The sequence below is a fragment of the Amphiura filiformis genome, chromosome 16 (assembly GCF_039555335.1).
Source record: "Amphiura filiformis chromosome 16, Afil_fr2py, whole genome shotgun sequence".
Classification (NCBI taxonomy): domain Eukaryota; kingdom Metazoa; phylum Echinodermata; class Ophiuroidea; order Amphilepidida; family Amphiuridae; genus Amphiura; species Amphiura filiformis.
This window is the reverse complement of record NC_092643.1, coordinates 9,868,296-9,892,243: the sequence shown is the minus strand read 5'-3', so window position 1 is coordinate 9,892,243 and position 23,948 is coordinate 9,868,296. Positions and strand designations below refer to the sequence as shown.

Below are 23,948 nucleotides of genomic sequence, written 5' to 3'. Positions count from 1 at the left end.
GCAAATTATCAAAACTAGGCGGTTACCCGTATTTCGCGGTTTTCGGCTATCATGGTTATTGGCTTTTGCAGATCTTAAAAATCAGGGTGTGTCCTTTGGCTGGGATCACTTTCATCAGAGCTGAGCTCAATTGCAGCTTTTTGCAATTTGACCTGACTTTCACCCTCAATTTGAAATTTGACCTGACCTTTGACCACGGATGGTCTAACAAACACAAACCCGAGCTCCTTGGCCAAAGTTACACCCACCCACAAAGTTTGAGCTCCATTATATGAGCAATTTGAAATTTTTACGTTTTGTGACCTATGACCTCTTAACCGTAGGTCTGATAAAAAGGTCACTGTGGAAACTTTTGTTTGTCAGTCCAAGGTCCACTCACCCACCAAGTTTATAAGCTCCATAGAGACATTTTGAAATCTCTACCTTTTTTGACCTATGACCTGATTGACCTCTTAACCGTAGGTCTGACAAAAAGGTCACCGTGGAAACTTTTGTTTGTTAGTCCAAGGTACACCAACCAACCAAGTTTGAGCTCCATAGAGGCAATTTAAAATTTCTACCTTTTTGACCTATGACCTCTTAACCGTAGGTCTGACAAAAAGGTCACTGTGGAAACTTTTGTTTGTTAGTCCAAGATCCACCCACCCACCAACTTTGAGCTCCATAGGGGTAATTTAAAGTTTCTACCTTTTTTGACCTATGACCTCTTAACCGTAGGTCTGACGAAAAGGTCACTGTGGAAACTTTTGTTTTTTAGTCCAAGGTCAACACACCCACCAAGTTTGAGCTCCATAGGAGCAATTTGAAATTAGACTTCAATTGGACTTGACCCGGTTGTTGACCTTTGACCTTAAAAATATAAACTGGTTCTTCCTCATATCAAGCTGCACCCACCCACCAAGTTTGAGGAACGTGCGACCTCCAGTCTCTGAGAAAAGAGGTGGACAGACAAACAAACAGATGGACAGATTCTGGTGAATTATAGTAAGAAAGTAAGATAAGCCCACAATGTTGGGCATCCATATTATAAAGTTGTGGTGGCTTTAATGTTCTTGAACCCAATTTTGGACTGTTTTTAAGGGCTGGGGTATGAACGTTTGGACAGTATTTATTGTGGGACATTAGAGCACATCAGACATATCGAATTGCATTCTGAATACGAAGAATGCCATTCTGATATCAAATAATTTTGATTTTTGAAATTGCAATTTAATACACATTTTATGGCAAATCATTAAAAATTGATATTTTTGATATTTAACAGTACTTGAAGTAAACTTTATAAATCTGATGATTTATACTTAAAGTGTATGTAGGTGGGATGAAAAGCCGACGATCAATTGAAAATTTTGACCTTTTCAGTATTGAAGATATGGATTTTTTTCCCAAAACACCAAAAAAATTAGGTCTTTTTGGGGAAAAATCCATATCTTCAATATGAAAGGTCAAAATTTTCAATTGACCGTCGGCTTTTCCTCCCTGCTACATACACTTTAAGAATATATCATATAATTTACTTCGAGGACTGTTATATATCAAAAATGTGAAAAATATCATTTTTATAATTTGTCATAAAATTTGTATCATATTGTGATTTTCAAAAAATGAAAATTAATTGATATCAGAAAGACATGCTTCGTATTCAGAATGCAATTCGATAGGTCTGAGGTGCTCTTATGTCCCACAAAAAATACTGTCGAAACGCAATAAACGCTCATTTTAGATCCCTTAAGCTCACATAGGGTGAAATGTAATAGAAATTATAAGAAACTTGTTGTTGCTAATACTACAGAAAGTTTTTTAAATACATCTAGTTTTTTTCTTTCATGGCAACAAATCGGTTGTTAATAGAGCAATGAAAACCTTCTGTATAAGTTAATTGAATATAATTCTGATATTATTTCACGTAATAGCAACTGAACTTTGATATGATTACTAGTCTCTATTACCCAATTAAAGATTTAATCATCCACACCACATTCATATTACAGTCTATGCAACTAAATTTCATTAGTAATATGAATATTAAAATAAAATTATATGAAGCAGAAAACATGGGCAATAATTCTCTAATTGCTGGTGTTGCTTGCATGAGTTGTATTTTACAAGTTGATATATTCATGAATGTATTTTAGAAAGTGTTTGTGAAGTGATAGGGGTGTGTGTACAGCGGTTCAAAACTAGAGGTATTTTGATGCCAAAAAAGGGGGTCATTTGGTGAGAAGTCCAAACAAAATAGACGTCATTGGGCAAAAAGTTCTGAAAAAATGTACAAAAAAAAAGAGTCTATTAAAATTGAATTAAAAAAATATAATCATGTTGGGAAAAAATAACAACATTCAGGTTTAGAGTTAAAAAAAAAAAAAAGAGGGTTATTCAGTGAGAGCTTACCTGAAATTCATTCAGAACTATTTAAAGAAGGTGTCATGCCATAAGGGTGATAGCAACAAAAAAAGGGGGGGCAAAGGGTATAAAGACATTTTAATAACGTTCACAGAGGCTCAGGAAAATTGTAAATATTGGGGTGGGGGCAACATTTTGGCCTGCTCCGAGGTATAATATGCTGAAGGGGTGGGTGCGGAGGGGTATCCCAAGATTTTGAAATGCATACATTTTACATGAATTGTACCTTACATTTTGAATTATACCCTAAAATTATGAATTTTACCTTAAAATTATGCATCTAATCCTAAAATTACAAATTTTTATACCTCAGATTATTGGGGGGGGGGGCTCTAGGGTACTTGGCCCCCTCACCAAAATTATTGAGGGGCCACCCCCAGCCCCCACCCACCCGGTTCCGGAACCACTGATTCATAACACACTTTTGAAACAAAACATTCTAACAGAATGTTATTTAACTGTTGACAAAATATTCTGCAATAATATCTGCCCAAAATATTTTACAATAACGTTTTAAAAACATATTCAGGGAAATGTAATGATGGGGGTTAATGTAATGGCACATCCTTGTCATCCATAATCAGGGCCTAGATTCGATGAGAATCACATAATTGATTCTTGTAATGATTCTCGTAAGATTTGGTTCTAGAATCAACTTCTCTCATTGCATCATACAGTAAGTGCAGTGACTATGTTGGATTTTGATTCTCGCAAACCAAGACGAAATCTAGACCCTGATAATTTTTTCAGTCAGTGCCCTCAGGGTTTGTACACCCTGCCCGGGTAACATTACATGCAGTTTGAACATTGACTGATTTGATTTGCCCAGGTTAAATAAGTTAAAAACAAAAATCTTTAAAAAAGAATAGTTTGCAATACCTAGATTTGTCATTTCAAAAATGGATGTATAACTTGTTGAAATAGGTCAAGTTTGAGGTGCTGTAATTTTTTTCAGAATGGATTGGGGAGTCATAGAATTGTTATACCCACATTTTTTTACACCAAAAATGGGGGGGGGGGGGTGTCAAATTATTTAAAGGCCTGGTGACTCAAACTTTTTACACTTGTGGTCAAAATTTCCATGTAGACACAATCACAATGTTTTGCATTCTCTACACCTTAGTTTGTTCTAACAAGGAATAACTTGTTTGGAGTCTGTGTGGGCAGTAGACAGTGCAAGTAGGCAGGTTATAAAAATTTGCAATTAAAAAAAATTAAGAAGGTGCAATGGCACATTTGGTCATGCAATGTTAACCTGCTATCAAACCATGGGAAACTTCCCCTGACCCCACTCCAGTAAGTACACCATTGTCTGGGACCATTGTTCCCATCATCAAACCCCATTATGCCTGACCTGTTTTCAGATGCCACTAAATAATATTGCACTTACCTGTTCTTCAGGTATATCCAATAGTACATCATCATTGTTATTAACCTGAGCCTCTTCTGGAGGGTAACCAAATCGTGGTCGGTAGGTCATCTTCCAATTATCTGACACAATGACTTATAAACATAAATTATGAAAATTGATAGGAAATCTGGATTATAGCCAGGATTTCTCAAGAATAAAATTGCCACATAGCAAGATTGAACCACATGCATCTAGTAATTGATATCAAAGCATGTTGTTTAAAGGGATCTAAGTTTACCTGCCTCCCTTTGCTTACATCATATGTTTACTTTGTCTTTGTTATTATATGCTTAATTCACTGTTCAATCTTTGTGTTGTATGTTAAGGTGGGTTCTCTAAAGTTAAAAGATTTAATTGAATTCATGCCTGGTACATGTAGGGTCAAACCTTGGCTGTTATATTTGCCTATTTTTGTAAAGCAAATTATCAAACACAGTTTTATATATTTGATTTCTTGTTGAGTACATCATGATCTACCTTGATTTTTGTATGTGGGGAGCAGATTGGGGAGGTTGGTTGGTTGGTGGGTGGGTGGGTGGGTATTGTTAGTTATTATTTTTGTGACAACATACAGTCAGAGTAAAAACATTTCCTTTTAATTGCAACTACCGGCTTACATGTATACAATGTAGGTCCAGGGGGGGGGGTACTCAGTACAAATGACCATACGGGGACGTGCCGCAAATATGGGTAGCATTTTCAGCCTTCTGGTATATCAATGACCCCTTTTTCAAAGCCTATTTTGGTATATGAATGGGTCCTTTTTCAAAATGTTCTCAATTTTTTAGGAAAATAGCCCAATTTTTCCTTAATCTAGCCAAAATTTTCTCAATTTTCCCAAAATTTTGGGAAATTTGTAAAAACTAAGACAATTTTGGTTAAATTCGGCCGAAAATGGTATGACTTTTGGTATATCAATGGGTCCAAATTTCTTGAAAAATTGGTATATTTATGGGTCCACTTTAAAATTCTCAATGCACGTCCCTACCAAAACCAAACTTGAGTACCCCCGGGCATGTAGGTCCAGGAACATTTTATTTTTCATTTTAAGTCACATAACCTTTATTTTTCCCCCTTTTTTTTTTAAATACATACCTTATTTTTGCAATATATTTTCTAAACAAATTAATAAATATATGCCAACATTAACCCTACAGATAAAAAAAATTAAAGTAAAAAAACACACTAAAAAACTGCATTCTGCATTAGGCTTTTAACTTTGGAAGGGCTTTGAGATGAAGTATTAAATTAAGATGGCCTTAATAATCACTTATTATCCACTGAATTAAGTGATTGTAAGTTTAAGAAGAGTTTTTCAATGAAAAATTTTATTATTTTACTTTTTAGCTCCATAATGCTCTCTGAATATTTACTCTAACTAGCTTGCGCACTTTACGTTTGCCGCCACTTCTTGGTAGTGCCGCAAACCACCTTGTTATATTAGTAGTAGTTCTGTTTTGTATACCTTTTGTTCAGTTAATTTCTGATTCTATAGAGGTCCATATCTTTATTTGAAAAAATGAGAAAACATTCCCTTAATGCACGCTTGACTCGCGCTGTGAGAAAATTGCTGATGCATTTGTTGCAAATCACACACAAAACATTGAACTATATACTGTACTGGTGCATAGACTTGGTAGCATAGGTAAGGGGAGCCACTCACGTATGATAGTGTACACATTTTTTTTTACTCATAATTTAACAAAAATTTTAAAAGGTACCCTAAACAAGTTGTTCAGTTTCAGAAAACTACCCTTATTCTTGACAATCAGTGTATTTTAGACCCTAAATGTGTCTTGCGTGGCCTAAAAAAACACCCCATTTTACTTGTTTTTATGGTCACGCATGCATACAGACCATTTATGTGAGTGCCCCCCCTCCCTGGAGGTTTAGTCTTATAAAAGGGTACTACATAAGTATTCACTCTAATGTACTGAGACTAATAGCCTACTTGTGTCAACCAAGATAAGCCTAGTAACTTTAATGTATTGCTGATATGACTTCTATGTTAGATCCGGTTGCCCGGTTGATCAACCAGGAAGTGGTACAGCATTTGATGCTCAAATGTTGTCAGGAAGTATATGTGACATGATGAAGTAAACTGAGTTATTTGCTTCCCACAGATATTGATGTTTTAGCCAAATCTGAGAATGTAATGTTCACAAACAATTTCTTTTTCACCGGGGTACTCAGTACAAATGACCATACGGGGACATGCTGCAAATATGGGTAGCATTTTCAGCCTTTTGGTATATCAATGACCCCTTTTTCAAAGCCTATTTTGGTATATGAATGGGTCCTTTTTTCAAATTTTCTCAATTTTTTTGGAAAATAGCCCAATTTTCCCTAATCTAGCCAAAATTTTCAAAATGGGAAAATTTGTAAAAACTAAGACAATTTGGGTTAAATTCAGCCGAAAATTTGGACTTTTGGTATATCAATGGGTCCAAAATCTCCAAATTTCTTGAAAAATTGGTATATTTATGGGTCCACTTTCAAATTCTCAGCGGCACGTCCCTACCAAAATCAAACTTGAGTACCCCGCGCTTTTTCACATAGGCCAGTATGATTATATACTTTTAGGCTTTTTGGCCTGGCTTGAGCAATTTGTTTGAACCTGATCCTATCAGGAGCCAAGCATGTTTCCACACAGAGTGACCATTTAACAGAATGACCATTTAAACAAAATGCCTTTTGTATTTTATTGTTGTCAGCAACATTTGAACATATGTGATGTTATGATCGGGGTTATGATGAAGTTTCAACAGTGATTGGAAATAAATCTAAGACTTTTTATAGCTCTTTGTTGTTGCAACTTTGCTGAAGTCTGGTGGTTCCAGACACTGTGAGACACAGCATAGCAAAGTTCAAAAAACAATAATAAAAAAGAGTTATTAGTTCCAGCAATAGATTTATTTCAAAAAATAATAACATTCATTAATTTTTCAATAAGTGCTTGTCACCAAAATCAAATTTTTGAAAGCAGATACAATTTTGAATATAGATTTCCACGCCTGTGGCCAGGATTTTTGTAGGGGTGTGTGGATTTTTAAACGGCAGACTTTTTGAGCGTGAAGTGTGAGCATCAACAGGTGGGGTCAGCGTTCGAAATAGGGACGGTCAGCCGGCCTTTGGCCTGTAACTTTTTGGCCTGGCCAGTAACTTTTCTGACTGGCATCTAGTTGCCAACCCGGCTGGCCGGTAACTTTTTAAGGTCAAGCCTGGCTGGCCTGTAACTTTTTGAGGCATATTTCGAACACTGGGTGGGGTGCAGGGGCAAAGCCCCATTTGGGGGCCAGGGGACAAAGCCCCCAGAAACTCCACAGTTTTAGGCAATTTTGCCGGTAATTTTAAATTCTGAGACAGAGTCGTTTCATGGGGGGGGGGGGGTGTTGCCCTGACTACGGCACTGTAGATTTCCTAACTTATGGTTATTTGTTTTTTGTTTTTTTCACAACTCAGGGCCACAAGGAAATCATGGCGAGGACTGCAAAGAGAATTACTACTACTTAGACTCTTCACCAACTCATTCCTATATGAAAGCCTTGTATAAATACCCACAATCAGAGTACCCATATGCAAAGCTTGAGCAGGAGGCTAGGGACCGCTCAGTTACTGATCCAGAATTTGAGCTGGAAGATTCTGGTAGGTCTTCTGAGATGTGGTATTTGTGAAATTGTGACATACATGATACATGCAGTTTACTTGCCATTTGCAAATTTAGATATGGCCAGGGGTCCATAGTGTCCCTGTCACACCGGCCAACTAAAATGGTGTGAATTCTGAGATAAGTTAACTTTACATTTGAAATTGAAGAACATGTTTGATGTTTTTTAAAAACAACAACAAAATTTGCAACCATGTGAGGTGTTTTATTTTTTCCCAATTTTATGTGCATGGTAGCGTGACATGAATTTGTCAATCAAGCAAGCATGTATTATGCATGTATTATGTAAAAAATGATTGTGTAAAAAAACATGACATGGCATTATTTGATGTTTCAATATATATATTAATGAATGACTAAACAAAATGGCACCAATATAAACATCTCAAAAAAAGTAACTAACCCCCCTTAAATAATGACCATTATTCAAAAACGGGTAATTGTGTTACAAATCTGTAAAATGCATTGGAAGCAGAATTTAATTCTGCACATTTTGACACCTCATTTGCAGCAATTGACTAAATATTGACGTCACAGCGTACATTTAAATCAATGTAGCCCAAGATTTGAAAGTAAATTGTATTGATTTTGTATTCAGTGTAATGGAAGAAAATATGTGTAATGATATCTGAGTGTTTTTGTATTGTAAAAATTTGCATGTAAGTGCAACTTTCAAATCTGGTCCTCACTACATTAAATTGACCGGTGTTTTATTGTTTTCTGAGCTATCGTATCAAATGAGGTGTTGAAATGCGCAGAAATAAATTCTGCTTCCAACGCATTTTACAGATTTGTAATACAATAGCCACTTTTTGAATAATGGCCATTATTTAAGGGGGGTTAGTTACTTTTTTTGAGATGTTTATATTTGTACCATGTATTCTTTCAAGGTGTGCTGTAATTTACTAAACAGTTCAGTAGATAGTAGTGTCAGTGCAAATTTGAGAAATAAAACGTTATGTCTCCAATTGAATAGCACTGAATGGGGATTTAAAAAAAGTCAACAGGCGAAGTATTTTTCATTTTCGTAAAAAATCTTAATTGTATGGCTCTTCAGAAAGTTTTTAACTTTGGAATATATTCACATTCATGCAAATAGATATGAAATCTTCAAAACCGTATTATTTTGTTCCATTAACTGCCCAGGATGCTTAACAAAGTCATTTTGGGTGGGCATTTATTTGTTGCATTGTTTAAGCCAACAATACATAAAAAAGGCCCAAAATATTAATTGTGCCATGATTCAGACCATGATTCAGATATGCATGAGCAGTTAACAAACTAACATCACAGTTTGCTTGTTGTAAAGTCACTGGGTGGGCCCTTATAGGGGCATGGGCGGTTAATGAAATGAATACGGTACTTATATTCTCACCTGCTTCCAAAACACCTCTTCTGCATATCAACATTAAAATGGACAACATAGCGATCGAGTTTGTCAAAATTCTTGGTACCACATACGTTTTTTGGTCTGAGCATATATCTGGCAAAATAACATGCAATACAGACATTATGTCCAAACTCTGTTGCTTTCTTCCTTCTCAAATGAAGTCCCTGTACAACACACTGTACTTATTCATCCATAGAAGCTACTGTATTATTGCATGGGGTAGAACTAAAGCCACCCATTACCATTCAAAAATATGCAATAAGATATGCTACATACATGACAAATGCTGACTTTCTGACTTGTTAGGTCGTCCGAAGGAAAAGACCTTATGGCATCATGAGTTGTGTGTAGGTAGGTGTGGGGGTGTTGTGTTGCTGTGTGTGTGCCCGCCAACAATTAAAGGCTTTTAGTCTCATATGAACAGTTCAAATCCTATTGCAACCAAACTATGAGAACCCTCATCTTGTGGTGGAGTTCAAGGTCACATACTGAGGGCAAAGGTCACTTGAGGTCAACTTGTTTTTTGCTTTATTATTATATGATATATTGTATTAATTTAATGTTAGGATATTCTGTGATTTATGTGTGTGTGTGCTTCCCCCTCCCTTTTGTCTAGGTGCTTTCAATGAGAAGAGATACTGGGATGTGTTTGCAGAGTATGCCAAGAACACACCCAATGACATTCTATGCCGTATTACTGTAGCCAATAGAGGACCAGACACTGCCACCATCCATGTATTACCCCAACTATTCTACCGTAATACATGGATCTGGGGATGTGATCATGAAGGGTGTACCTTGAAACCCAAGATGTCTTTAGGCAAAGATGGCAAAGTGGCTTGCTCACATGAATCATTAGGTAAGAAGGGACATCCATGTATTACCTCAAATGTTCTGTCGTAATACATGGATCTGGGAAACCCAAGATGTCTTTAGGCAAAGATGGCAAAGTGGCTTGCTCACATGAATCATTAGGTAAGAAGGACATCCATGTATTACCTCAAATGTTCTGTCGTAATACATGGATCTGGGAAACCCAAGATGTCTTTAGGCAAAGATGGCAAAGTGGCTTGCTCACATGAATCATTAGGTAAGAAGGGACATCCATGTATTACCTCAAATGTTCTGTCGTAATACATGGATCTGGGAAACCCAAGATGTCTTTAGGCAAAGATGGCAAAGTGGCTTGCTCACATGAATCATTAGGTAAGTAGGGACATCCATGTATTACCTCAAATGTTCTGTCGTAATACATGGATCTGGGAAACCCAAGATGTCTTTAGGCAAAGATGGCAAAGTGGCTTGCTCACATGAATCATTAGGTAAGAAGGGACATCCATGTATTACCTCAAATGTTCTGTCGTAATACATGGATCTGGGAAACCCAAGATGTCTGTAGGCAAAGATGGCAAAGTGGCTTGCTCACATGAATCATTAGGTAAGAAAGGATTACTAGTTTGAAGAAATGAATTATGAATGGAAGGAATGAAAACCGTTTCTGAAAATAAATGATGTTTTTGTGGTATTCTAGATCTGCAAAATAATGCTGAAGAAGTTCAGTGACACTTATATCTTTCACAAATTTTTTCATGTTGTTGGCTTATAATTGGCAAAAAAATGAGAAGCATAACATTATGTGTTAATAATAGCATGCTCGCAGTTTAGTGTAGCACCTCAAGTTGTGCACAGCGTGACTTATACGTATTTATGTGAGCGTAATATATTTTGCCAATTATAAGCCGAACAATATATAAAAGTAGATAAAAACAACTTTTCTGTAATGTGGAATGATCTTATATCATTGTGTTATATAAATTTGTGACTTTTTAAAAAAACAAAAAGAAGCAAAATCTGAAATCAGAATTGGGGCAATAGTGTCACAAAAAGTGGACCATTTTTACACTCAACTTTTTATGTTTAATAATTTGTTTAATTTGTTTGGTTCAACATGCTTAGGTGCAAAAAAGTTGTTATATTGGCATAACAGGATGAAAAAAGTAGGTAGGTAGGTCAGGAGATTTTTTTGCACATTTTCTTTTCCCAAACACCCACAATTGTGTTATTTTGAGTGTATTTTCCAAAAATCTTTTCAAAATACAGCCATTTGTTCACTTTTGGTGCTTTCCTGACCCTAAATATTTGTTATCATCCTAAAAATTAGGGTAGATCAGGGTACACCAACATAAACATTTTTATTTTTGCCTTATGATGTTATTAGAGGAATCTGTTTATGTTTTTAATTTGTTTGCATGATTTAACATTTTACTCTCAATATTAATTTCATGTTTTTTGTTGATTTCATATATGATCCAGGAAAGTTCACATTGGTGGTGGATGATGCACCAGATGGTACAAGACCTAATATACTATTCACAGAAAATGAGACCAATATGGAGGAACTCTATAAAGTAGAACACTACACCAAGTTTGCAAGGGATGGATTCCATAGATATGTCGTCAAAGGTAAGCTTATATAGTTAACGTTAGTAGTGGATGATGCGCTAGATGGTACAAGACCTAATATACTATTCACAGAAAACAAGACCAATATGGAGGACCTCTATAAAGTACAACACTACACCAAGTTTTGTCGCTACAAGTGGTTTACATGCATTACTTCCAATAGTTTTGTCCTGAAGAAGTCGGAGCTAATTGTGATTAAAGCCTATTGAAAATGTCAATCTTTGGTAGAAATTACATAATGTTCATATTGTGTTTCTTACTTATTGCAGGTGAGAAAGAAGCAGTTGATTCAAGGGGGAGAGGTACCAAATGTGCTCCACATTACACTGTAGAAGTCCCATCGCGAGAACAAGTGACATTAAGAGTCCGCTTCTATGCCAATGAGGAAGACCCTAAGGCACCTTACTTTGGTGAAGGGTTTGACAAGATATTTGAAGATAGAATACAAGAGACAAATGTCTTCTATAATGAGGTGAGTCTCTATGGTAACATAATGAGGATACAGTATATAACAAATATTTCCTAAATTGTCAATACACAGTATTCTACTATATGATAAGACCTCACTATTTTTAAGGGCTCTGGTAGCAACGTTTGGATAGCTTTGCTCCAAAGCCAACCTATTTTCCATCCAATTGAAAGAAAAAATGAAAAACCATGCCATATGCCCTCTGACACTAATAGTAAAGACGCCTGGCGGCTCGGTGAGTGGACTTTCGCGGTTGGTGGGTTTTGTAGACCAATATCTTAGGTAGACAGTGATCTTTACTGCATAGTGGTCCTACTTACTTGTTGGTGACTTATGTAGCTTGCCTATAGTGAAGCTTGCCTTCGGCAAGCTATGTACATGTACACGTACATGTACTGCTGGGAGTGGTATTAATTTTTTACAGAATGGTCTAAACCAGGCAGGGATAAGGCGTCCGTCTAGATATCGGAAGGTCGTGGGTTTGATTCCCATGCCGGCACATTCCCTTGCTTTTTTTCAAGTTGGGTTGTGTGCCGGTCGGGATTTGTGTTTATTTGTTGTCATGTTTAAGGGCGTACTACACCCATATACTGGTTTGATTGGTCTAAATAAATATTTTTTCATTTATAGCTAGGCGATATATGCACGGATCATGTGAAATTAAAAAAAATATAAAAAAAGAAGAAAAAAAGTGCTTTTAAACAATAGTAAGTCATTTTAGCCCTATATATATTTTGTTTACTGTATCCTAGTTACTCAGATGCGTGTTTCATAACAAACCATGATTTATTCTATTCAGCATGTTCAAGTAGGGTACATGAATAGAATACATTAAATCCTTTGTTATATATACTCTCTATAGAAAATCTAGTGGTGCATGCAAAATATATAAACACTTACACAATGGATGTATAGTCATTAGTCAATAATATTATAATGTGTTGTTAGGAGAAGAAAAGGCTATTAGGTCACCGTATGTCAGGTTATAGGTCAATTGGTTCAGGTCAAATTTAAGCATCAATTTTGAATACACATGTGAGAGTTTGTGATATCATAATGAGGAATAATTTTGATATTCTGTCTTTAACTGGATATATATCGAGAAGTGCAAGGTGGATATACTAATATACCTTGGGATGTAAATGGTGAGTACAATTTAGAATGCCTAGTTGAGACGGATTTCACAAATAAATATAAAATAGTTACCAAAATCACAAGCGTTAAGCTTACGGAAAACTACCCAATATGGTGGTATAGGTGACAAGAAATACAATTTTTTCAACATTGCTGTAGTATGGTTGTGGTAACCTGTTACCTGTGGCTTAATTAAGTTTCAGTGAAATAATGTCGCAAGTTAAAAATACAAAATATAGCTCAACATTGAAAATAGAAGCATTTTAACCAGTTCCTTTTTTGATAGTTGTGGAGCACCAAGTTCATGAAGTCATAAAAGAAATCAGGAACCACTTATTCCCATTTTACATATCAACTTTATTTCCCTAACGTGTTAGCAACACATATCCAAAATTTTAACGAAATCCGTTGATAGTAAGCTTTCCAAAATGAAGTGAATTTAAATCATCAGTGATGTACCACCTTTTGGCTTCTACTTTTAAAAGCATGTAAGCTACGTTGATACCGATGCCACCAATAAAGCGAGAAGATTTGCCCCTTCATTTTGCATACCACTTTGTCCAATTTTTTTTGTAATTTCTTCACAAAATGCAAAAAATGCAAAAAAAATCAATGGGTGTAGTACCCCTTAATTGTAACACTTTGGGTTGGTTAAACTGTTCTTTCTTATTAAATATATTCAGTTTCCTCTTGTAGCGAGCAATCGTTCCCCTTTGTGTTTATTTGTTCTTGTGCAGGATGCGTATCCCCATTACCTACTTTACTTATATTTAATAGTCCTCAAAGTAAAGTTTATAAATCTAATGACATGTACTTAAAGTGTATGCAGCTGTAATGAAAAAAATATCAAATTTTAATAATAAAAGTTACACTGTGTCTTGTCTCAAGTTGAAAGTGCCGTCGATGTGTTTACGCGGTTGCGTCACCAGCATATGAGCAAACTGCACATCAACATATTTTTATACACCCTGTGGAAGTGCCAATGCGACAAACAAAATGGTATTACTCTCAACTTTAAACCAGACACACTATATGCGGATGCTGGATTCCTTTTTTTGCATTTTTGACCTAGATCTCAAATTTTTAAACAAGTGAATAGTGCAAATTTAATACAAGCACCCCTATTTCTGGGTTTTATTTAAGACATTTGCTTGTACAAATTTTATCTTTCAAAAGCGGATACAATTTTGCATGCTTTCATTTGCAGTTTCATTAATTAATGTGTATAACCATATTATTGGTAACTTGTTAATTATTACAGATGGGGCAGACCCTAGATATTGAAAAGAGCCAATAATGAAATGAGGGCTAGTGTGTAATTATTAGTTGTGCATGCAGGTGGTGTTAAAATTCAATAATATTGTCAAATATGTGACTACACATCAAATTTATGTAGGATATTTTGTACAGTCTTTTGAGACAGAGATAGTAATAAACAAAACATGCATGGAATGAATTGAATTGTATAAAATCACAAAGCAGCAAATCTTCAAAATGCACTTTTTACGGTTAGGCTTTAAAAAAATAAGTTGACTTGCCCTTATCGACCGACCCAAAAATCTGAAACTCATTCACGTTTTTTATAAGTGTCATATTTTGGTTTATAAACAAAATATGTGTATTAACTGTGTTTAACTGTGGTTTAAACGTATAAAATTGTTAATTACTCACAAATTCTGACTCTTTTTCTACATTTGTTTGGTTAATTTTGGCAGCGTTAACATATAGGCCCTGTCAGCTGTGTACATGTTTAAGGGTTATTCACAGCGCTGGGATTTAAACATTGCATCCTGTGACTTCCTTGCCTTGAAAGTTACACTGTAGCTTTAACAGGGAAATGTAGGACATAAATTGTGTACAGTCGCATTTCCTGCATTGATTTAAATCACATTTTCCGTAGTATTTTTGATAAATACTCGCCTGAAGATGTTGAGGTCCAGAAAGTTTTTTGCAGAAATTGAAAAAAAATAGACATACCGACAAAGTTGTTGGCACCTAAAAGGCAAGTCAGCTAATTTTTTAGCCGTATTGTCAAGCATAGAATCTTGCTGTTAACCCAAGCAAAACAAAAGTTGTAATTTTTTCTCGTGGGAAGAGCAGAAGAAAACCATTATTACACTATGGTAATGAGAACCTAATTGTGTGTGATGATTATAATTATCTTGGGGTAGTTTTTAATTATAAAGGAAAAAAAATTATTAACAAACAAGTCAGCCAGGCAAGTCATGCTATGTTTGCATTATTGACTAAGTCAATCAGACTTCACTTACCAATTGATATCACTTGCAAACTTTTTTTGACTCACTGGTCTTACAAATATTACTCTGGGTGTGCAAAATATTACCGTATTGGTCCGAGTATAGTCCCACCCGCTTTTTAGGTGAAAATTTTTACAATTGGGGGTGGGATTATACTCGAATTAAAAAAAAAATCGGTTTTGGAATATCCCTGGACCTAGACCTAGATGCTAGGATCATTCATGGTTGACCTAAAAAAATTTTTTCAAGATGTTTTGTATTTTTAATATGAAAATTGATAGTTTGTATTCATGTCATACTCTATTAATGATTTCAAAATGCATTGAATTTGAATGGGGGGCGGGACTATACTCGAACGTGGGACTATACTCGGACGAATACGGTAATCAAATTGAGACATTTTATCGAATTTTTTTTTCACAAGGCTTCTTAAAGTAATTAAGAAAACTGTAAATTGTATGTTAGATGGTGAAACTGGTAAATATAAACTGCAAAGCATAATTGATAAAAAATGATTAACTTCTGGAGTAGACTTAAAAGTGTGTCATTTGATGGACCGTGACGTCATACCATACCATACCATACCAGCGCAGATCAATAGATTAATATTCTGATAAGAATTTTGCAATATTCTCATAAAATTACGTGAAATAACATGTTTGAATAAATTGCCATCTTTAACAAGAATGTTGATGTGCCAAGACAACATTTATATTATACTAAGCTTTGGGCTATTCCTTTTGGTATCCATACACCCCCTATGGAAGACATAACTATAATCTCACAGAGTTCAAATGGAGTCACTCATTCAGGTAATCCCATTTAATATTCTCACTCCCTGCATGGAAGATTAAGGTCATGTTTTCCATAAAGGGTGTATGGATGGCAATTGGAATAGCCCATTTGAAGCATTTTTATTGCCGGGTAAAATGTAAAACTTTTGTATCAAATTTCAATTGTTTTGCAAAAGAAATAAATGTCCACAATGACCAATTATTGTTATACAGCACAAGTGATTGTCCCTTTTTTCAATAGAGGCCCTGCATGCTTTTATCGATTGGCTCCAAACAAAGGATTTGAACAGGTATCCTTCATCGTAGGACTAATCATGGCGCTGCAGTGCAGTCCATTCAATCAAATGTTGTCATCAACCTATTTGATCGTAGTGCATTTGTTATGTGTGTGAGACAAACTGTCACAGTAGATTGCAAGTCATGCTTTTGTTGAATGCATTTGAGTAGTCCGCCATATTTATGGTATGACACATCATATCCACAACCTCTACAACTGGGGTAGTGGCAGTCATTCTTAATTATTGGTAAAGCTTATGCTTACATTGCTCCATTTGTCAGATTATCCCTGCAGAGAAAGAAACCAAAGAATATGAGATGTCCAGACAAGCCTATGCAAGTCTTCTGTGGACCAAACAGTTCTACCATTACATCGTCAGGAACTGGCTGTTTGGAGATAAGGACACACCTACTCCACCTGAGAGTAGACTGAGTGGACGGAATGCAGACTGGAAACATCTATTCAATAGGGATGTGGTGTCTATGCCGGATAAGTGGGAGTATCCATGGGTAAGCATCCCACGTAGGGGGAATAGAAACATCTATTTAATAGGGATGTGGTTTCTATGCTGGATAAGTGGGAGTATCCATGGGTAAGCATCCCACACAAGGGGAATAGAAACATCTATTCAATAAGGATGTGGTCTCTATGCCGGATAAGTGGGAGTATCCATGGGTAAGCATCCCACACAGGGGGAATAGAAACATCTGTTCAATAAGGATGTGGTCTCTATGCAGGATAAGTGGGAGTATCCATGGGTAAGCATCACACACAGGGGGAATAGAAACATCTGTTCAATAAGGATGTGGTTTCTATGCCAGATAAGTGGGAGTATCCATGGGTAAGCATCCCACACAGGGGGAATAGAAACATCTATTCAATAGGGATGTGGTTTCTATGCCAGATAAGTGGGAGTATCCATGGGTAAGCATCCCACACAAGGGAACTGGAAACCTCTATTCAATAGGGATGTGGTTTCTATGCCAGATAAATGGGAGTATTCTGTCGGTCGGACATCCGGGCTATCTCTAGTCTCGGGCCCAAACTGCATGTGGCTCACGGTTTGTTGTGAACAACAGAAACCGGCTGTGAAGGAGGCTACATAGCGATGTTGCTGGAGTGACCCTCAATTTCGGAGAAAACGACACTCGACCATTGAATTTAATTTTAAGTCTGTCAGTATATAAACGGTAAATCAAGTAAGTTTCTTCCACTCTGAAGACTTAGAACGGTTGTTTGATTCCACTGACTATTTGCGATCGAAATTTACATAACACCAATGACAGAAATCATCAACAAAAATCGAATGTTTTCACTCGACCGTGAGTCGCATCATCAACCGGAAGTGACGTGGCACGGACCGACAGAATAGCTTAAAAGAATGTTCATACAGGCAGTCAGGCACATACAAGCAACTCACTCACTCAAATTAATTCACACCCTTAAAGCTGATGTGTTTGTTAACCAGGGACAAAATCACATTTCCTGTTTTAACTGCATAACCAGGGACATTTTTATTGCACATTTAAAATAGAATATGTGTACGTCCATATCAAAATGATGCACTTGTCGGCTGCTACATGTGTCTCATTTCACATAATAGCTGGGAATAAATACCCAACTCATCTCCGAAATAGAGGTCACTTCAAATCATCCCAAATCACATGGTTTAGGAATACAGAGAACATTCCTTAACCATGTAACTTGGGGATGAGTCTGGTATTTATTCCTAGCTATGTGAAATGAGACACATGTAGCAGCCGACAAGTGCATCGTTTTGATATGGACATACGAGGGGGTATCCAAAAGTTTTTGACATCACCCAGAAGTGAAAGAGTTATACCGATGAAAATTTGTCAGTGTAATTACTGGTCCTTATGTACATTATGGTCCAAAAATGGTCTCATAAGTATGTTTACTTTCTTCACAGGTGGCGCTAGATGGGAAGTAGGCTCATAACCTTTCATGATAAGATCCTCCACTTTCTTGAGTTTTTTCACTGTGGCCGCATCATCCATAAGTGATGGACGTCCACTTCTTGACTCATCTGTGAGGGACATGTGGCCAGTTTGGAAATTCCTTTTTCAAAAAGCAATAATGCCATATGATGGGCAATCATCATTGTAGATTGCTTTCATTTCATCATAGATTTTCTGAGCATTGTAGGCCTAACCCTTCAAATGCAGGAACTTAATCACGCTGCGTGCCTCAATTTTCACCATCTTGCAGGTTTTGCGCCTACTGCCCATCTAGCGCCACCTGTAAAAAATGTAAACATACTTATGAGACCATTTTTGGACCATAATGTACATAAGGACCAGTGATTTCACTGTCAAAATTTCATCGGTATAGCTCTTTCACTTCTGAGTGATGTCAAAAACTTTTGGATACCCCCTCGTACACATATGGATTAAGTAACAAAATCATCATTAACTTAATTCTTGTTTGTCTGTTTATTTTTCAGTATGCTTCCTGGGATTTGGCATTCCACATGATACCATTTGCCAGAGTGGATCCATTCTTTGCTAAGGAGCAACTCTTGCTGTTCCTAAGGGAATGGTATATGGCTCCTAATGGCCAGGTAAGGATGGTTTATTGGGCTATTCCAGTTAAAATCCATACACCCCCTATGGATTTCAAAATGGAGTCCCCCATTCAGGTAATCCCATATGCAATTCACATTCCCTGTGAGGAAGATGAAAGTTGTGTCCTCCATATGGGGTGTATGGATTTCAACAGGGATTGCACATCATAGAATCTGAGACCAAATGAAAAAGACTAGTTTGCATCTGACGTCAGGGCAAAGGCACTACATGATTGGTTGCTGAACTGCGCATTACGGCATTTTTTTGGTCTGTTTGCCAGGTCGTCATAGACTAGTGTTTTTAATTCAGTCTAAGATTATAATAATGTAGAATAATTCATCTGCTCCCTTTCTACATATGATGAGTTCAGATTTTAGATACGGACGAATCATGAAAGAATTTCGACCTTTGGCGGAAACATTAAGCGTCAGTCCTGTGTAAAGGAGAATCAAACCTGTACATGTATCTGACAGTTAGCTTTGAGAAGAGAAGTTAACCCTTGACTCTGAGTGTTCAAATGGACCCCAGTGGAAATAAGCTTCACAAGAGACTTTCTTGTGTTAGCCAGTGATGGTTAAACCTGATCAAGTCAACTAAAAAAAATCATGTTTAAATATGCGCATACATACAACGCCCTCAAGATGTTTATGTCATGACTGCACTAAGCTAAAGAAAGTCTTGTTAAGGGTTACATTACAATCTGTGTTATTTATCTCTTGTTTATCAGATGCCTGCCTATGAGTTTGCCTTTGATGATGTCAATCCCCCAGTCCATGCTTGGGCTGTGTTCAGAGTGTTTAAGATGACAGGAAAGAGAGGAGAAAGAGACAGAGTATTCCTGGCAAAGTGCTTTCATAAGCTGCTTCTCAACTTCACATGGTATGTAGAATCACCAAAAGACACATTACTTAATCAAATACAATCTAAAATTGCTAAGAGTGATAATTGTATGGGCTGTCTCATCTCGAGTTGAGAATAATACCATGTTTGATTGTGCAATGGCAGAATCATGCATTAATCGTGTACACCTGCATAGAAGGGTGATTTGTCTGTACGCTAGCTGGCACTGCAACTGCGTAAATGCACTGATTCAAATCTGCCATGGTGCTACACTCAACTTGAGAAGAGACACACTATAGTATCTGTTGCCATCAATGACCAATCCAGTGTCTTAAAAAGAGTGTTATATGTACCGAACATCTGGCTGAAAGTTTCGTGGACCACTTTACATTTATAGTGACTGCATATTCACTGAAATACTCACAAAAGTCCTTTAAAAACCTGAAACCAGGTTGCACCAAAAACTATTTTCCATGATGTAATCATATTTACTTCCAGGTGGGTGAACCGTAAAGATCCAGAAGGTAGGAATATCTTCTCTGGTGGATTCCTGGGATTGGATAACATTGGAGTCTTTGACAGGTCACGACCTTTACCAACTGGGGGCCATCTGGAACAGGTGAGTTGTACAATATTGTATTTTACAAGGAAAAAATTACTTCACCATTACTGTATTTATCTTAAAACCAAGAACAGTGGCAAATTGTGCATTCTCTTTTCTTTTATTTTCAAGGCATCATAAGTGTGAACTACTGTTTAAAAATATTAAAATAATAATCTAAAATGCAAAAATTCTGAAAGTGAAAAAAATGTTTTTCAAGAATTTTACAATAAGGACAGACATTCTGTTGTACAGTAAAATACCCCCCCCCCCCCAAAAAAAAACCCTCACCTTTTTCTAGCTTTCAAAATTTGGTAGTAGTGGTGGAGCCCAACCAACTGTTTGTTGGCTTAATGGGCTATTCCATTTAAAATCCACACTACCCCTGTGGAAAATTTAGCTAAAGTCTTCCACAGAGGAAGTGTGCATTTTGAACAAAATGACAATTGGGTAACTTCCATTTGGAATACTCACTCCAAAATACTCACTGATCAGTTACATTTGAAAAACATATTCCCCCGTGGAAGATAATATTTCCAAAATCTTCTGCAGGGGTAGTGTGGATTTCAACTGGAATAGCCCAATGCTAACTATTAATTCTCTTTTGTGTTTTGTACAGGCTGATGGTACAGCATGGGTAGCATTCTTCTGTATTGTGATGCTGGACATTGCATTGGAGCTGGCCATTACTGACCCTGCCTATGAAGACATGGCCAGCAAGTTCTTTGAGCATTTTGTTGCTATTCTTGATGCTATGAATGCTATGGCAGGTGGGGGAGGTATGTAACATTCATTCATTTTTAGTTGAGAGGGGATGGGGTGGAAGTGAATCAGGGTAGCAGCAAACACTCAACATTTTACAGAAAAGTTTTAAATGTCGGATTATATAAAGGGTATTAAAACGTTTTAATAACATTCAGAAAACAACTTTGAAAACATGATGCAAAACATTCTAACCGAATGTTATTTATGTTATTTGACTGTTGACAAAATATTTTGCAAAAATGTTTGCCCAAAATATATTACAATAACATTTTAACAATGTATTCATGATCTTTATATGTGACACGGTCTGGTCCATGGGGGCCAAAGGAGGTATTTTGTTGAGTTACTGTAATAATTACATAATACATACAATAGGCTATCATTTACTGCAAACACCAAAGGTCTAGCATACTTGGTTCTAAAGTTATGAAGTTTTTTGATGTCTATTTTCTTATGTATTTTATTGTTTTTTGCTCCATATTTTTACCATTTTTTTTATCTCAGTTTCAAATTTGTCACCTTTGGCCCCCATGGACCAGATCGTGTCACATATAATCCAACATTTAGATGTTATTAAAACATTTTGAATAAACTTTTTAAGAATATTTTTGTGTCTGCTGGGTAGTTACTGCAAAAGTAGAATTGGAATGTGCGACACACAGAAAGTTTTAGAAAGGAGGCCCATGTCTAACTTAGACTCTAAGGATTCTTTTTTCTTCAAAAGATGTCTAAGACGACTATTGGAGCGGCACATCCCAGTATGCATTATTATGTGAGTTTTCCCCCAATACATCAGACCTGCCTCATTTTGAGGGACTGTCCCTCATTTGGGGTTTTCCAAAGTGAAAATGAGGGACAGTCCTGCTTTCTGAAAATTTCAGTGATGGCAAATTTAAATGTAAAATGATGCAAATTTCACTTTAAAATTTTGCTATAGCATTCTCTTTAGTCTAGTGTGATAAATTTAGACCTGCAAAACCTCTCCTGAATTCTGAAAGTATTGCACACCTCAAGTCTTTGAATTTGTCGGTACCTGGTTTGTGTACATGTACAAAGCCTCAATGCCCCTTTTTCTGACTTCGGTAGGTTGGCAGGCCTGAATACATTGTTGATAATTTCAGGAATTTCAGCAACACTGTGTGGAATCTCTGTTATTTCCTATTACAGGTCTATGGGATGAGAAAGAAGGCTTCTACTATGATGTCCTGCGTGTAGAACACTGTACCCAGCCATTACGTATTCGATCCTTGGTGGGATTGGTACCACTCTTTGCAACATTGACAATAGAGGAAGAATGGATTGATAAACTGCCAGGATTCAAGAAAAGACTAGAGTGGTTTATGAAACACAGGCCGGAACTTTCCCAACATGTAAGACTATTGGGCTGTTCCATTTAAAATCCACACTACCCCTGTGGAAGATTTGGCTAAAGTTTTCCACAGAGGGAGTATGAGTTTCAAATAGAATATACCATTGGGTAACTTCCATTTGAAATATTCACTCCAGTTGTGGAAGATTTAGGTAAAGTCATGATGCACTGGGAGTATAGGTTTTAAAATGATTAACTCTGATCAATTTTATTTGAAAAACATACTCCCCATGTGGAAGATATTTCCAAAATCTTCCACAGGGGTAGTGTGGATTTCAACTGGAATAGCCCATTGTGTTACTGCTTATATTATGAAATGCTTGTATGATTTATATAAAGGATTTTTCATTGGCAATGGGATTTGCCAGTTGAAATGAAATCCATATTCCCCATATGGAAGACATCACCTTAATCTTCCACACAGGGAGTGTGAGGAAGTCCCCCAGGCTAATATTTTGTTCAACCTATGTATTGCTGTTTTAATATTTTGCTTTGTATTTTCTTTATAATAGCTCAATTTCATGACAGTTCTTGATGGGCCTAATGCAGGCAAGGGTAGACAATTACTAGGCATTCCATCTCGCAAGAATCTCAAGAAAGTATTGGAGTACATGTTGGATGAGAAGGAATTCTTGTCAGACTTTGGAATCAGATCACTCTCCAAGGTGAGGCAACAAAAAAGAATTTTGATATGGCCCAAAAAAAAATTAGAGCCAGAGATAAAAATACTAGTTTGCATCTGACATCACATGTCAATCAAACTCAGAAATGATTTGTTTACGAGTTGTTGTGATAATAGAAAAAATAAAGGAGGTGGCCTGAGTTCACAGTCGGTACTCGGGCAATCTCAACTAAAGTTCCATGATAACTCTCTCATTGTGTCTCAGCAGCCAATTATAATATTAACTAATGAAGAAGGCAGCGGCCTATATGCTTCACCCTAGCAGGGTGTCAGACAGTGCGAGACACAAATTAATATTATATGTGAGGATCAGAAATAAACAATGCAAGCCCAAGTAATTATGATTTAAATGATGTGTTTGGGGCTCGAGCAAACCGACTGTAAATACGGGTAGTACAGTGGACTCTGGACCGGTAATCCAGCGACTGGGGTTCAATCCCTGCTGAGTCCTAATTTTTTCTCTATCAAAATTTTCATATGTCAGTTTGCTCGAACACGTCATGATTGAAAAAACTGAACATTGCAGTAAAACAGGGTGTCTTATGGTTAATTTGCATCTTTAAACATACAAACCGTCTCAAAAGTTAGGTCTTAGTAATGGGAAACTTTCTTTCCTGAAGGTACCATAGTCAATAATTATGCTTAGAAAAGTTGCTTTTTGTCTTGTAAAAGAACCATAATTTGTTCTCCGATGCCCCAGGGGGTATTCAGACAGTACAAATGAGCATATGGGGATGTGCCGCAAATGTGGGTCTCATTTTCATCCATTTGGAATACTTGGACAGGTTTTCTAGGCCAATTTTGGTATATGGATTGGTCATTTTTTCAAAATCTTCCCAA

General features: G+C 36.6%; 2 protein-coding genes across 4 annotated transcripts in view; one reads left to right on the top strand and one right to left on the bottom strand.

The window, feature by feature from the left end:
* Positions 1–3,861, bottom strand: part of LOC140135524 (vacuole membrane protein 1-like) — a 39,195-nt gene extending 35,334 nt beyond the window's left edge. Inside the window, exon 1 of the mRNA XM_072157063.1 lies at positions 3,794–3,861. The gene's annotated coding sequence lies outside the window, so the exon portion shown is untranslated. The remainder of the gene's footprint in view (positions 1–3,793) is intronic.
* LOC140135523 (uncharacterized) overlaps positions 1–23,948 on the top strand; it is a 42,987-nt gene that overhangs the window by 6,836 nt on the left and 12,203 nt on the right. For all 3 annotated transcript variants that reach the window (XM_072157059.1, XM_072157061.1, XM_072157060.1), the window contains 11 exons: positions 7,277–7,459; positions 9,488–9,730; positions 11,185–11,334; positions 11,604–11,806; positions 16,548–16,775; positions 18,731–18,847; positions 19,579–19,730; positions 20,190–20,310; positions 20,912–21,071; positions 22,225–22,427; positions 22,939–23,091. In XM_072157059.1, the coding sequence (XP_072013160.1) occupies positions 7,277–7,459; positions 9,488–9,730; positions 11,185–11,334; positions 11,604–11,806; positions 16,548–16,775; positions 18,731–18,847; positions 19,579–19,730; positions 20,190–20,310; positions 20,912–21,071; positions 22,225–22,427; positions 22,939–23,091 (1,913 nt within the window). The remainder of the gene's footprint in view (positions 1–7,276; positions 7,460–9,487; positions 9,731–11,184; positions 11,335–11,603; positions 11,807–16,547; positions 16,776–18,730; positions 18,848–19,578; positions 19,731–20,189; positions 20,311–20,911; positions 21,072–22,224; positions 22,428–22,938; positions 23,092–23,948) is intronic.